Source organism: Oryctolagus cuniculus, chromosome 4, assembly GCF_964237555.1.
Source record: "Oryctolagus cuniculus chromosome 4, mOryCun1.1, whole genome shotgun sequence".
In the NCBI taxonomy this organism is placed as follows: Eukaryota; Metazoa; Chordata; class Mammalia; order Lagomorpha; family Leporidae; genus Oryctolagus; species Oryctolagus cuniculus.
In genome coordinates, this window is record NC_091435.1 from 174,559,434 (window position 1) to 174,574,524 (window position 15,091).

At 60.9% G+C, this 15,091-nt stretch overlaps 1 protein-coding gene across 8 annotated transcripts in view; it reads left to right on the plus strand.

The window, feature by feature from the left end:
- The window catches only part of XYLB (xylulokinase), a 47,733-nt gene that overhangs the window by 15,370 nt on the left and 17,272 nt on the right, over window positions 1–15,091 (plus strand). For all 8 annotated transcript variants that reach the window (XR_011388291.1, XM_070073035.1, XM_070073036.1 and 5 more), the window contains 6 exons: window positions 2,396–2,477; window positions 3,206–3,246; window positions 4,633–4,748; window positions 4,979–5,094; window positions 5,747–5,820; window positions 7,963–8,059. Coding sequence is in view for 7 of the 8 variants with exons in the window: in XM_070073035.1 (XP_069929136.1) it covers window positions 2,396–2,477; window positions 3,206–3,246; window positions 4,633–4,748; window positions 4,979–5,094; window positions 5,747–5,820; window positions 7,963–8,059 (526 nt within the window). In the remaining variant the exon portion in view is untranslated. The remainder of the gene's footprint in view (window positions 1–2,395; window positions 2,478–3,205; window positions 3,247–4,632; window positions 4,749–4,978; window positions 5,095–5,746; window positions 5,821–7,962; window positions 8,060–15,091) is intronic.

Here is a 15,091-nt window from a genome sequence, read left to right on the forward strand (position 1 = left end):
GTGGGGAGTTGCTGCCCCCGGGGCGCCCAGCAGCAGGCGAGGGAGCCTGTGGACGGTGGCCACTGCTGCTGCAGCCTGCAGGCCAGTCCCCCGCTGCCCAGAGCTGAGCGACTCACGGCGCCCACAGGCCAGCCTGCCCTCCTTCCTGTCCCCTCTTGGTGGCTGCCCACCGCCGCCGCCGCCTGGTTAAACCACCTGCATACAACCTGCCCCGGGCTCTGGTTTCCAGACAACCTCGGCGCTCACGAGGCAGAACTCCAGACCGTCACTGGGAAATCTGCCACTTCGCAAGATGGCCTTGTCTTTCTTCACTTGAGAGAGAGACGGAGATCTTCCGTCTGCTGGTTCACTCCCCAGATCCCTACAATGAGCAGGGCCGGGCTGAAGCCAGGAGGCTGGAACTCCACCCACGTCTCCCGTGTGGGTGACAAGGACCTAGTTAGTTGAGCCATCGCTGTTACCTACCCAGAATTGTAGCCGTAAGAAACACACCAGGGAGCCGTCACACAGAGTGATGGATCTGGGGAGGCCACCATGGCCGTGGCCCGCCGAGCAGGGGATGCGGATGTCTTTATCTTAGAGGGCAGTGAAAGTGCACGAGAGGAAGTTCTTGTCATCACACGCAGGGCAGGTGCAAGTCCACACGGGCAGACACACGCGGCAACGCCGCTGCACGCTGTGGTGATGAGGCAGACACCGTAGTGTGCCAGTGAAGCAGAGGGGCCTCTGTGCTTTAGGGTCTTGGCGTAGAAATGGGACATGGTAAAGCCTTCTGAGGGATGGGCATTTGCCGTAGCAGGTAAGCCGTGGGTCGGGCTGCCTGCGTCGGAGTGCTGGGGTTCGAGTCCTGGCTCCGCTCCTGATTGCAGCTTCCCCCTCACGTGCACGGTGGGAGGCAGCAGGGGTCACTCCAGGACGTGGGTCCACGCCCCCCACGTGACGGCCTGGGTTGAGTTTCTGGCGGCCAGCTTTGGCATGGCCTAGGCTCCCCCTTCATAACCACTAGGCTCTGCCTCTCATATGAATAAATATATTTTTTAAAAAAGACTTGAGCTAGCCAGGGCATTAGCTGATGGCATCACCCCCACCTGCCAGGGTCTGTCTCAGCAGGAAGTGGGAGTCGAGAGCCGGAGCCAGCATCAGAGCCCCGGGGCTCCAGTGTGGGCGTCCTAGAAGGCCTGCCACATTGTGTAGCTTCCTTTGTCAATTCTCTCTCTCTCTTTGCTATCAGGCAGTTGCTTTTTATTTTACTTGAAAGAGAGACAGACAGACAGACAGACAGACCTCCCATCTGCTGGATCATTCCCTAAACGCCCACAACAGCCAGGGCTGGGCCAGGGTGAAGCCTGGAGCCTGGAACTCCACCCAGGACTCCCATGTGGGTGGCAGGGGCCCAACGCTGGGCCATCGTCTGGGAGTGCATTAGCAGGAAGCTGAAATGGAGAGTGGAGGCAGGACTCGAACCCAGGCACTGCACTGTGGGACACGAGTGTCTGTTGGCAGCTGGATGGCTGCACCAATGCACCACCCCCCCTTATGTTAAACTTCTGGGCCTCATACCATCAGGGAAAGCAATGGGCTTCTCCCCCTTCATAACTGCTTTCTAAGAACGTGGGTCTGGCCTCTGCCCCGCCACCGCGTCTCGTGCAGGGTCGTTGTTCCTGGGCGAGTCCTCCTGCCTCACGCTGCCTTCCCGGTTCATGCCGTCTGCCCTGCGTGGCCAACTTGGTCTCCAACAGGTGCTGGGGGGCGGAGTGTGTGTCAGGCCTCACCACTCCCGCTCGCCTGCCTTCGGGTGTCCCGTTACCGTTTTGTTTTTCTATGCTGCGTCCAGCATGTGGAGCAGCCGGTACACGATGGAGTTCCAGTTTCCTTGAATCTCAAATTCAAGTGGTCTGGGGCGGGCGCTGTGGCACAGCAGCTAAACTGCCTCTTGGGACACGCACAGCCCTTGTCAGAGCGCCCGCCTGAGTCCTGGCTGCTCCACCTCTGACCTGCTCCCTGCTGACGCGTCTGGGAAAGCAGCGGAGGATGGCCCAAGTCCTCGTGTCCCTGCTACCCACGAGGGAGACACGTGGAGCTCCTGGCTCCTGACTCCTGCCTGGCCCAGCCCTGGCTCTTGTGGGCACTCAGGGAGGGAACCAGCAGATGGGAGATTTCTTTCTGTGTCTGTCTGTCCCTCTGTTGCTCTGCCTTCAAGTAGATGAAAATAAATCAGTCTTTCGTGACGAATCTGTGTTCCCAGAGAAGATCCCGTGTTCCGGGTCCGGACTGCGCAGCTCCTCCGGCCGTCGTGGGCAGGGGGCCAGGCCCGGTTTGTGACAGGGGCTCAGTGGCGGCCTGGGTCCCCAGGCACCGATCTCCCCTCAGCCACGTACCTGCTCTTTCTCCTCAGGGAGCCGTGTCTTCCTACTACGTGCAGCGCTACGGGTTTTCTCCAGGGTGCAAAGTGGTCGCCTTCACCGGCGACAACCCAGGTGAGTGGCCTGAGGGACCTCTCTCCCGAGGTGGCCCGGCTGGGGCCTTGTGGACTTCAGGGAATTCCAGGTTGGGCTCTGGTGAAGCCTTCCTGGGGTGCCCCTGCCCAACTCCGTGTGTCTGTCCCCCCCCCGGCCCTGATGCCCCACGGAGGGAGCTGGCCAGCAGGGTAAAGGAGGCCACAGGGAGGCAGTGTTTTCCTGCAGGCTCGTCAGAATGGTCTAGGGTTCAGGTCCCCGGTCCCCTGCTTCTGCTTGGGTTGGGGCAGTGTGCCGTGTCCCGAGGTGGGGCGGCCACTGCGCAGCGTCTGGTGGTCAGGTGGCAGGTGGGTTCCGGGCCGCAGGGTCCTGAACCTCCCTGGCAGTGTTTGGGGGCCCTCCCCCCACTGCTCCAAGACCGAGTGAGCCCCTGCTGTGACCAGCCTTTGTCCAGCACTGGGGTGCATCAGTGACCGAGGCCCGGGCAGACAGTGAGCTCAGCCTTGACCCCGTCCTTGGCGTCCACCTGGCCTTCAGTTTCTCTGCACTCCCTCCCCGGGTAGTGGTGAGGGTTTGGGATCCTCTTAGGGAAGACTTCCCGGCCCAGGCAGAGGTCCTGACCCTGGAGGTCTTGCCTTGGGGCCACCGCCGAGCATGGGGTGGGGGCGGTGCTCCTGTCTTGGGGACGCTGGTTTGCTTGGTGGCCCTCACGTGCCTGCGGCTGACCAGCAGCTGCCCTCTCTTCTCAGCCTCGCTGGCAGGCATGAAGCTGGAGGAAGGAGACATCGCGGTAAGCTGACCTCGCACCGGAAGCGCTTGTGCCTGCCTTTCTGCCCCTGGAGACCGGGGTGCCGGCTCTCAGCAGCACCTTTGCTCCTGTGGGGGGGACACACAGGTCCTGCTGGACAGCGCCAGTCCTGTAGGGGAGGTGGGGGGACACACAGGTCCTGCTGGACAGCGCCAGTCCTGTAGGGGGGGTGGGGGACACACAGGTCCTGCTGGACAGCACCAGTCCTGTAGGGGAAGGGGGGACACACAAGTCCTGTTGGACAGCACCAGTCCTGTAGGGGAGGGGGACACACAGAGGTCCTGCTGGACAGCACCAGTCCTGTAGCGGGGGGGACACACAGGTCCTGCTGGACAGCGCCAGTCCTGTAGGGGAGGGGGGGACACACAGGTCCTGCTGGACAGCACCAATCCTGTAGGGGAGGGGGGGACACACAGGTCCTGCTGGACAGCGCCAGTCCTGTAGGGCAGGTGGGGGACACACAGGTCCTGCTGGACAGCGCCAGTCCTGTAGGGGAGGGGGGGACACACAGGTCCTGCTGGACAGCACCAGTCCTGTAGGGGTGGGGGGACACACAGGTCCTGCTGGACAGTGCCAGTCCTATAGGGGTGGGGGCACACAGGTCCTGCTGGACAGCGCCAGTCCTGTAGGGGTGGGGGACACACAGGTCCTGCTGGACAGCGCCAGTCCTGTAGGGGAGGGGGGGGACACACAGGTCCTGCTGGACAGCGCCAGTCCTGTAGGGGAGGGGGGACACACAGGTCCTGCTGGACAGCACCAGTCCTGTAGGGGAGGGGGGGACACACAGGTCCTGCTGGACAGCGCCAGTCCTATAGGGGTGGGGGCACACAGGTCCTGCTGGACAGCGCCAGTCCTGTAGGGGTGGGGGACACACAGGTCCTGCTGGACAGCGCCAGTCCTGTAGGGGGGGTGGGGGACACACAGGTCCTGTTGGATAGCACCAGTCCTGTAGGGGTGGTGGGGGACACACAGGTCCTGCTGGACAGCGCCAGTCCTGTAGGGGGGGTGGGGGACACACAGGTCCTGCTGGACAGTGCCAGTCCTGTAGGGGGGGTGATATAGGGGTGGAGGTGGGGCTCGGCCGTGAGCTCCCGGGTTCGAGCAGTTAGATGCAGCCCGAGCCTCTGCTTAGAGGGGAAGTCTCTGGGCAGCAGCCCTCACCTGCAGCCTGTGGTGGGTTCCGGGACGTCGGCACAGGGCTCTGTGCCTGGGGGCTGATGCTGGCTCAGCGCGTGTCAGGTCCACAGGGCGCGGAGTGAAGTGATGGGTCTGGGGGCGGCCGGGCGGCCGGGCGGGCCGTGCTGGCTGGCAGCGGGGAGCCTCTGCAGGCAGGGCTGGCGGCACCTCGCCTCTGCGCTCCGTCCCCAGGTCAGCCTGGGCACCAGCGACACCCTGTTCCTGTGGCTCCGCGAGCCCACACCTGCTCTGGAAGGCCACATCTTCTGCAACCCGGTTGACCCCCGGCACTACATGGCCCTCTTGTGGTAAGCCTGGCTGCGCTGGCACCGCTCCCTGTGTGGGGAGGGGCTGCAGGACGGGGCGTGGTGTGCAGAGCGCAGCCCCCGTCTGCCTGGCGCCTGGGGTTTGGGCACCTGCTGTGGGGTTGTGGTTCAGCCTGACCTGCAGCGCCTCCTGCTGGACTGTCCGGAAACTCCTGGGTCCAGGCTGCAGGCCTGGCTCCCCCCCTCAGCTGTGTGCTCCGCCCCTGCTGCAGCTTTAAGAATGGCTCCCTGATGAGAGAGAAGATCCGCGACGAGTCCGCCTCCTGTTCCTGGAGCGAGTTCTCCAGGGCCCTGGGGTCCACGGAGATGGGGAACGGTGGACAGCTAGGTAGGCTGTCGACTGATGCCCGGGCCCGGGAGGAGGCGCAGCTGGCTCCTGGAGGGGACGGCTGGGGCCAGAGGGGGCGGGAGAGGAGGCGCCCCTGGCACCCCGGGTTCTAGTGAGGGTCCTAGCTGGGCACAGCCACGTGTGCTGAGCCCTCGGCGTCCCAGCTGCCGGCACCAGAGGTGGCAGCCTCCTCCCTGGTGTGTCCCTGCACGCGGCTCTCTGTCCCAGCTGCTGGCACCAGAGGTGGCAGCCTCCACCCTGGTGTGTCCCTGCACGCAGCTCTCTGCCCAGACGCACGGCCGTGCGAGGAGTCCTGGCAGCCTCCTGGTGGCCCTCCGAGCTAGACTATGTGCCTCCCTCTCCGAGCCTGGGTCGGTGTCTAAGGACTGGGGGCGGGTTGGGGGCAGCCGTGCATGGTCCGGTGGTCCGGGCTGCTAGGTGAGAGTGGGAGGAGCCGTGGGGGTGGCTGGGGGCAGCCGCAGCTGTGTGGGAGCCCAGGCCTGCCTGTGCCCTCTGTCCTGTGGAGGGATGAGGAGAGGAGGGTACGCTCGGGCCCCCCGGTGGGGGCTGGGGGGTGGGGACGCAGCACACGGCGAGTAGCCGATCTGTGTGTGTGGTCACCAACGGCTCCTCTCGTCCTGGTTTGTTTCAGGCTTCTATTTTGATGTCATGGAGATCACCCCGGACGTCATCGGCCGTTACAGGTTCAATGCCGATGGCCGCGAGGTGCGTGTGTGTGGGGCCCGCCCCGGGCACTGCTGGCCCCTTCTCTGGGTGCGACATTGAGCGCTGCCTAGAAACGTGTGTGCAGAGACTTCCCTCATTCACTCCTGGTGCTGTGGTTCATGCTTTAAAAAAAAAAAAAAAAAAATTAGGCCGGCGCCGCGGCTCACTAGGCTAATCCTCCGCCTTGCGGCGCCGGCACACCGGGTTCTAGTCCTGGTCGGGGTGCCGGATTCTGACCCGGTTGCCCCCCTTCCAGGCCAGCTCTCTGCTGTGGCCAGGGAGTGCAGTGGAGGATGGCCCAAGTGCTTGGGCCCTGCACCCCATGGGAGACCAGGATAAGTACCTGGCTCCTGCCATCGGATCAGTGCGGTGCGCCGGCCGCAGTGCGCCGGCCACGGCGGCCATTGGAGGGTGAACCAACGGCAAAGGAAGACCTTTCTCTCTGTCTCTCTCACTGTCCACTCTGCCTGTCAAAAAAAATTATTTATTTGAAAAGCAGAGTTACAGAGAGGGAGAGTCAGAGAGTGAGAGGGAGAGAGACCCTCCATCGCTGGTTCACTCCCCAAATGGCTAAAATGGGCAGGGCTGAGCCAGGCTGAAGCCACAAGCCCAGAACTCCATCCTGATCTCCTGTGTAGGTGCAGGGGCCCAAGTGACCAGGCCATCTTCTGCTGCTTTCCCAGGCCATTAGCTGGGAGCCGGATCAGAAGTGGAGCAGCTGGGACTCGAACCAGCGCTCATGGGATGCCAGTGCTACAGGCAGCTTTACCCACTAGGCCACAGTGTCGTCCCCGCTCCTGCCACACACACCTGTCTTCTTTTGTGCAGGACAGTCCTAGGTTTGCAGGGAGATGGTGGTGCCTTTCAGTCAGTCAGTCAGTCATTCACCCAACAGCTACACATGGTGGGTGCCAGGCACGGGGAGCAGAGGGAACAGGACGCATTGTGGCCCTTGCTCCGTGGGGCCCGCAGTCCAGGGGGGAGCTGGGCAGTGAGCAGGTGGACAGCTTTTTGTCTCTGTGAGAGGGGCCTGGAGGGTGAGACCCGCGGGTGGGAGGACCCTGGCACTGGAAGTGTGGGACGGACCTCCCCAGAGGGATGCGGCGGGAGCCGAGGGTAGAGTGGAGGAGTTTGGGAGGGAGGGAGGGAGGGAGAGAAGCGGGCTCTGCCCTTGGGAAGCGAGCCTGGGCTGGGCCCATCGGGTTCAGCTGGGAGGACCCTGCACAGCCTGTGTGTCTTGGCCTAAGCTCATGGCCCTCACTTAGCGAACGTCAGTAACGCGTGCCAGGCTCTGTTGCCCAGCTGCCCCAAGACCCAGGCGCCACCGCTACCTCAGTTTCGTCAGGAAAGACAGAGGCTGGGGCCGCGCTGTGGTGCAGCGGGAAAGCTGCTCCTGCAGCGCCCGCATCCATGCAGGCGCTGGTTCCTGCCCCAGCTGCTCCACTTCCAACCCAGCTCCCTGCTGTGGCCTGGGAAAGCGGTAGAAGAGGCCCAGGTGCCCAGGACCCTGCCACCCGCTCGAGGGACCAGGATGAAGCTCCTGCCTTCTGGCTTCTGCTTGGTTCAGCCCTGGCCATTGTGGCCTGGAAAGTGAACCCATGGATGGAGGTTCTCAGTCTCTGTCTCTCTGTCACTCTGCCTTTCAAATAAATAAAATGAATTGTCAAAAAAAAAACAAAACAAAACAAAAAAAAAAAACAAAAAAAACACAATACATCAGCAGCAAAAGCAAACACTCAGCTGCCAGGAACTGAAGTCTGGAGATCCCTGAGTGAGCTTGTGTGTGTGACCGTGGGTACCCCCCCCTCTCTCCCCCTCCCCCTTTCCCTCTCTCCCTCTCCCTCCCTCTCGCTCTCCCTCCCCCTCTCTTCTCCCTCTCCCCTCTCCCCTCTCTCCTCTCCCCTCTCCCTCCCCCTCCCCCTCTCCTCCCCCTCTCTCCCCCCTCTCTCTTTCCCTCCCCCTCCCCCCCCTCCCTCTCTCTCCCCTCCCCCTACCCCCTCCCTCTCTCCCTCTCCCTCCCCCTCCCCCTCTCCTCTCCCTCTCTTCCCTCTCCCTTTCCCCCTCCCCCTCCTTCTCCCTCATCTCTGCCAGTCACACATGCACCTGTGGACCTCACTGTGTGCCCACCCTTCCTGGCCACAGGTCTCAGCCTTCCCTGGGGACGTGGAGATCCGAGCTCTGGTCGAAGGACAGTTCATGGCCAAGAGGATCCATGCGGAAGGCCTGGGCTACCGCATCAGTAAGTGAGGCGCTGGCGGGGTACGCCCTGGAGGAGGCGGCCAAGGCTCACGGGGCGGCGTCCAGTCAGGCCTGTGATGAGGGAGCTGGCCCTGGCGTGGACAGCCAGGGCTGACCGACACTGGGGGACAGGTGTAGACTGGGGGCAGGCTGTCCTGTTGCTCTACCATGTCCCCAGGAGCTGGGTCTGTGGCTGCTGACTTGGTGGGGGTCGTTGTCAGCTCCATGCTGCAGACTTCATGTCCTCAACTCTGGACCCCACGGGCACGGGCAGTGCAGGTGGAAGAGTCTGGTCTGAGGCTGTGACTGGACCTTGACTGGCCGGCCTGGCCAGGGCCCATCCCCCGCCATCCAGACCCAGAGGACTGCATGGAGGAGGCAGGCCCAGGGGATGGCAGTGGGACAGACAGCTGGAGAGAGGGGCTTCTGAGGACTGGAGCCGGTGGATAGGTGGCTCTTGGGGTCCCTGAGCTCCCCTACTCTGCCACTGGTGTGGTCTCGGGGCTCTGTGAGGAAACTGCACTGGCAGCCGTGGGACCCAGGCTCATTTCTTTTTAAGATTTATTTGTTTATTGGAGAGGGAGAGAGGGAGGGGGAGAGGGAGAGGTCTTCCATCCACTGGTTCACTCCCCAAATGCCTGCAATAGCCAGAGCTGTGCCAATCCAAAGCCAGGAGCCAGGAGCTTCTTCTGGGTCTCCCACATGGGTGCAGGGGCCCAAGCACTTGGGCCATCTTCTGATTTCCCAGGTGTATTAGCCGGGAGTTGGATCAGAAGTGGAGCAGCCGAGACTTGAACCGGCGCCCGTATGGGATGCTGGCATTGCAGGCGGTGGTTTAACCAGCTCCGCTACAGCACTGGCCCCCAGTGCACATTTTAAACCAAGAAAATGAGGGTTAGAAATGTTCCCAGCTCCTCATCTCACCACCCTAAGTGTACCAGGGAACCCCCCGGAGGTCTGCCAAGAATGCAGAGTGCAAGAAGAGACTGGGGGGAGGGCCTCGCCGTGGCCAGCGGGGCCCTGGCAGGGCAGGGACTCGGGGCGGAAGCGGATCTGTGTGGGCGCAGGAGGGGCCGATGCCCTCGCGTCTCCGTTCCAGCCGCGGAGCGGCATAAGGTTACCAGTCCTCTGAGTGAGCCTCTGAGCAAAACCGGACCTGTGTGGCGGCCCCTGCGTCTCCCAAGTGAACGTGCTTGGGACCCCCAGGCGTGCAGGGCGGAGAGGGTTGGCCAGCCCCACCGTTGTCCCGGACCAGCCCTCGGCTCACTCGGCTGTAATCGCGTGAGGGTGACGAGGCGTGTCACAGAGGACCGGGGCTGCCAGCACTTGAGCGCCGCTGCAGGCCCGTCCTGGTTCCTCCGCCGTCCGCCCGCGTTTAGCTGCAGGACCTCTGACTGATGCTGTAATAATAAAGCCAGCTCCTACTTCATGGTTCTTAAAATGCCAGTAAATTTTGATTGAGCAGTTGGCACTATGGTGTAGTAGGTTAAGCATCCGCCTGTGGCACCGGCATTCCATATGGGCGCTGGTTCGAATCCCGGCTGCTCCACTTCCATTCCAGCTCCCTGCTGTTGGTCTGGGAAAGCAGTAGAAGGTGGCCCAAGTGCCTGGGCCCCTGCACCTGCATGGGAGGCGCAGAAGAAGCTCCTGGCTCCTGGCTTCAAATTGGCCCAGCTCTGACCATTCCAGCCATTTGGAGAGTGAACCTGCAGATGGAAGACCTCTGTCTCTCCCTCTCTCTGTAACTCTGCCTCTCAAATAAATAAATGTATCTTAAACAACAACAACAACAACTCTGAATGCAGCACAGCGTGCCGTGCAGTGTTGACTGAAGCCCCTGATGTCTTTGTGCTCTAAAAAAGCTTCCGTGGGAGATGATTGGAGCTGCACATGGAGCTGTCCAGCAGGTGGCTGATTCTTTTAAAACTTTATTTATTTCCTTGAAAGGCAGAGTTACAGAGAGAGAGAGAGAGAGGGAGGGGGAGGGGGAGGGGGAGAGAGAGGGAGAGAGAGGTTGATCTTCCACCTGCCGGTTCACTCCCCAGACGGCCGCGGTGATGGGGCTGGATCTCACGCAGGACGCCGGCATCCCAGGCGGCGGCTAACCCGTGTGCTGCCACGCCAGCCCAGGCAGCTACCGTTCCCTGCAGGAAGGGCTTGTCCTTCTCTCCGGAGGCTAGAGTGTGGGGCTTGTCTTTTTATCTCATCAGGACTTGGATCATAACTGGGCTGCCTGCCACCTGCGTTACTTTTAGTTCATCAGGGTTTTGGGGGGGGCCCCTCCAGCGAGTTGCTGGGATCTGATCGCTGTGTGGTCACAGAGCCCTCTGCTGTCCAGCTCTGCCCCCGTCCGCGGAGCCGGTCGCCCCGCAGGTGAGCCTCCGCCGGCCTCCAGGCCACCTCGCCAGCTCAGACAGCGCACGGGGCCTTGTTTTCCTGCCTGGTGGCTCCGGCTGCCTTCTCCGTCTGCCCTGAGCTCGCGGGATGGACCTGCACTGGAGGAGGCAGCTCGTTCTGGAGCGGTTCATTTGGGCTTCTGGACGCTCTGTGGTGACTCTGTGCGACTTTGTTGCTGTGTGTTCTGCGTTCTCTTGGTGGTTTCGGCACCAGTGTTGTTCTCGATCATCGGTGTCTTAACCGGAGGCAGGAGCAGATGTCTACTCCTGGACTCGGGCTTACCCTCTTTTTACTGTGAGACGTCCCTCGATCAGCACTCAGTTGAGAAACCCTCCCGTTTGCTGTCCCCGTCTCCCCCAGCCCCTGAGGGCAATAGCCCCCACCCCATGTCCCCCAGCCCCATTCCCCCGTCTCCCCCAGCCCCACGCCCCTGTCTCCCCCAGCCTCCAAGGACAGTAGCACCCCCGTCTCCCCCAGCCTCCAAGAGCAGTAGCCCCCCATCTCCCCCAGCCCCACGCCCCTGTATCCCCCAGCACCCAAGGACAGTAACCCCCCCGTCTCCCCCAGCCCCATGCCCCTGTCTCCCCCAGCCCCCAAGGACAGTAGCCCCCCACCCCGTCTCCCCCAGCCCCATTCCCCCGTCTCCCCCAGCCCCCAAGGACAGTAGCCCCCCCGTCTCCCCCAGCCCCCGAGGGCAGTAGTCCCCCCGTCTCCCCCAGCCCCCAAGGACAGTAGCCCCCCACCCTGTCTCCCCCAGCCCCCAAGAGCAGTAGCCCCCCACCCCGTCTCCCCCAGCCCCCAAGAGCAGTAGCCCCCCCACCCCGTCTCCCCCAGCCCCCAAGGACAGTAGCCCCCCACCCCGTCTCCCCCAGCCCCCAAGAGCAGTAGCCTCCCACTCTGTCTCCCCCAGCCCCCAAGGACAGTAGCCCCCTACCCCATCTCCCCCAGCCCCACGCCCCTGTCTCCCCCAGCCCCCGAGGGCAGTAGTCCCCCCGTCTCCAGCCCCCAAGAGCAGTAGTCCCCCCATTTCCACCAGCTCCCGGAGAGCAGTACCCCCAGTCTCCCCCAGCCCCCGAGGGCAGCGGTCCTCTCTCGCAGCCCGAGTCTTGCTTGGCCAGCTTCTGGACGTCACAGTGCCGGAAGTGGCACCGTGTGTGTCGTGACCTGCCTCTTCCGCTCTGTGTCACGGGAGTCTGTGTGCCTGTTGTTAATGTTCATTGCACCAGCATTTCCATTGCGTGATTCTGTCACAGTTGCTGTATCCATTTGCTGTGCGGGCCGTGTGCGACCCCCCAAAAGTGGATGTGCTGGGGGCCGAATCCCGGTGCAGTGGTGCTGGTAGGTGGGACAGGGCCCGCACGCGTGGGTGCTTGCCGCGGTCAGAGGGCTTTCAGGAGTAGTTTGTGCCTTCTGCTCTTAGGCTGTGGGTGTGCGCGGTGCTGCAGGTGCTGCCGTGGGAGCCGGGAGACCAGGTCCTGACCTCCAGAACCGACGGGTCTGTTTCTGTGCTTTGTGAAACACCTGGCCTGTGCCTTCTGTTACGACCCGCACGCTGCCCTGGAGGGTGCCTTCCTCCTGCCCAGTTCCTGGGATGGAACATTGCAAATCTCCTTGGCTGATTTTTCTTTATTCCATCTTTTTTCCTCTTAAGCAGGCACTGGTAGTAAATGGACAGTCTCAACAGTATTCTGTAGCTGGAATATGTCAGTTTGGCTAGTGTCCTGCTTATCTTTTTTTTTTTTTTTATATTTATTTATTTGAAAGAGTCACAGAGAGAGAGAGGTCTTTCATCCACTGGTTCACTCCTTAATTGGCCAGCCACAACAGCCAGAGCTGCGCCGATCCAAAGCCAGGAGCCGGGAACTTCTTCCTGGTATTCTACACGGGTGCAGGGGCCCAAGGACCTGGCCCGTCTTCTGCTGCTCTCCCAGGCCACAGCAGAGAGCGGGATGAGAAGTGGAGCAGCTGGGACTCGAACCGGTGCCCATATGGGATGCTGGCACTGCATGTGGCGGCTCACAGCGCCGGCCCTGTACTTATCTTTCTAAAAGTCAGGTAACTTTACTCAGAGCTTCCCACCCGGGTGCCGTCGTCACCTGTGCGGTCACACTCTACCCTGGTTCACTCAGGAAGGCCCTCCCGGCTCCCGAAGTCATTCCCATTGTTCACTCTTGATCCCCGTGTCTGTTGTCCTAGCTGTCCTTAACATTTTATTTTATTATTTTTTTAAGATTTATTTATTTGAGAGGCAGAGTTACAGAGAGAGAGAGAGAGAGAGAGAGAGAGATCTTCCATACACTGGTTCACTCCCCAGATGGCTGCAACGGCTGGAGCTGAGCTGATCCGAAGCCAGGAGCCAGGTGCTTCTCCTGGTCTCCCATGCGGGTGCAGGGCCCAAGCACTTGGGCCATCCTCCACTGCACTCCCGGGCCACAGCAGAGAGCTGGACTGGAAGAGGAGCAACTGGGACAGAATCCGGCGCCCCAACTGGGACTAGAACCAGGTGTGCCGGCGCCGCAGGCGGAGGATTAGCCTAGTGAGCCGCGGCGCCGGCCCTGAGCTCTGTTTTCTGACTCTGAGCATTGCCCATCTGAGATTTTCTACAGTGTTTTTTTTTTTTTTTAAGATTTACTTATTTATTTGAAAGTCAGAGTTACACAGAGAGAGGAGAGGCAGAGAGAGAGAGAGAGAGAGAGAGAGAGAGAGAGAGAGAGATAGGTAGGTAGGTGTCTTCCACCCGCTGGTTCCCTTCCCAGTTGGCCACCACGACTGGAGCTGAGCTGATGCAAAGTCAGGAGCCAGGGGCTTCCGGGTCTCCCTCGAGGGACGCCGCGCCTCAGGCCAGGGCGGTAACCTGCTGCGTCACAGCGCCAGCCCATCTCTGCCGTCTGTTAGGGTCTGCTCTTTCTCCTGGGGTTCTGAAGTGTCTCAGTGGGCGCAGGTGTAGACCTTCCGCGGCTGAGGGCTCTCGTCCCTTCCTCTGAAGCACCTGATTCTCTGGAGCTGGGAACCTGTCACACCGTCGCTTCGATTGCTTCTTCCTGCTTCTCTATTGGATCAACAGGAAACCGTGGGACTGGAGCTTTTCCGAGGGGAGCAGTCTTGTTCCCCGAGGGAACATCTGAAAATGCAGGGATTTTTGGCTGCCGTGTTGGGGAGGGTTAGGGGCTCTGCCGGGGTGCTGCCTCTGCCCCGAGGCTTGCCTGTCCCGCCCAAGGTGCCAGGAGTGCCGAGGGCGAGAGAACCGGTATTCACCAGACAAGGGCTTCTGGCCCAGTTCCCCTGTTCTTTTTGTTACACAGCTTGCCGCTGTCACGTCCGTGTCGTTAGTGTCCGTGTTTCTTATCACCCTTCATCCTTAATTCCAACGTGAGCAGGGCTCTCACCTCCCTTGTTAAGCCACCTGTTCCCGGGACCGCCACTACACCCGGGGTTTTAGTTGCGCGCTCTGAATATTTGTCGCATGAAGAAACACCAACTGGGCCGGCGCCGCGGCTCACTAGGCTAATCCTCCGCCTTGCGGCGCCGGCACACCGGGTTCTAGTCCCGGTCGGGGCGCCGGATACTGTCCCGGTTGCCCCTCTTCCAGGCCAGCCCTCTGCTGTGGCCAGGGAGTGCAGTGGAGGATGGCCCAGGTGCTTGGGCCCTGCACCCCATGGGAGACCAGGAGAAGCACCTGGCTCCTGGCTCCTGGCTCCTGCCATCGGATCAGCGCGGTGCGCCGGCTGCAGCTTGCTGGCCGCGGCGGCCATTGGAGGGTGAACCAACGGCAAAGGAAGACCTTTCTCTCTGTCTCTCTCTCACTGTCCACTCTGCCTGTCAAAAAAAAAAAAAAAAAAAAAAAAAAAAAAAAAAAAGAAACACCAACTGAACAAATCATTCGATGCCTTCTACTTTATTCCGTCTCTTTGCTCATTGCTCTAAGTCACAGGGAATTCCTCGGCTTCTGTCTGTCATCATTAAATCAGATTTTGCTCAGGTTAGCCCTTCCATTTAACATTCTTTATGTTGAGGCCATCTGTGCTTTTTTGGTTTCTAGAACTCTTTGTTGTCTCCTGGTTCTTTTTCACAGTGGCTTATTATTTTATGGACACTACAAGAGTATTTCCAAAAATTCATGGAAAATGGAATTTAAAAATAAATGTATTTTGGTGCAAAAAATTCTTTAAATCCATGCTTTTTTTATAATTATACATTTTGTATGAATTTTTTATATTAAAGTTTACTTTCATTTTATTTGAAAGGCAGAGAGACAGAGAAATAGCTTCCATCTGCTGGTTCATCCCCACCTGCCTGCAACACCAGGGCGGAGCTGGGAACTCCCACGTGGTCTCCCACATGGGCAGCAGGGGCCCAGGCACTGGAGCCATGCCTCCTGTTGCCTCCTGGGATGTGCTCTGTAGGGAGCTGGATCGGAGGTGGAGCGGCCTGGACTCAAACAGGCACGCCCACCTGGGATGCAGGCACTTCTGCCAGACACCTGTCCCTGCCGAGAACCCTGAAGGTCTCAGATCTCTTCACACCTACCTGGAGATGCGGACTGGAGCTTGCTTCAGGTTGCTCCTTTGTTCCCTGCGTTGCCTCTTGGTTCCCAGCGCGACCCTTCCCGGTCGTGCTGAGTTCGGCCGTGGGTTCC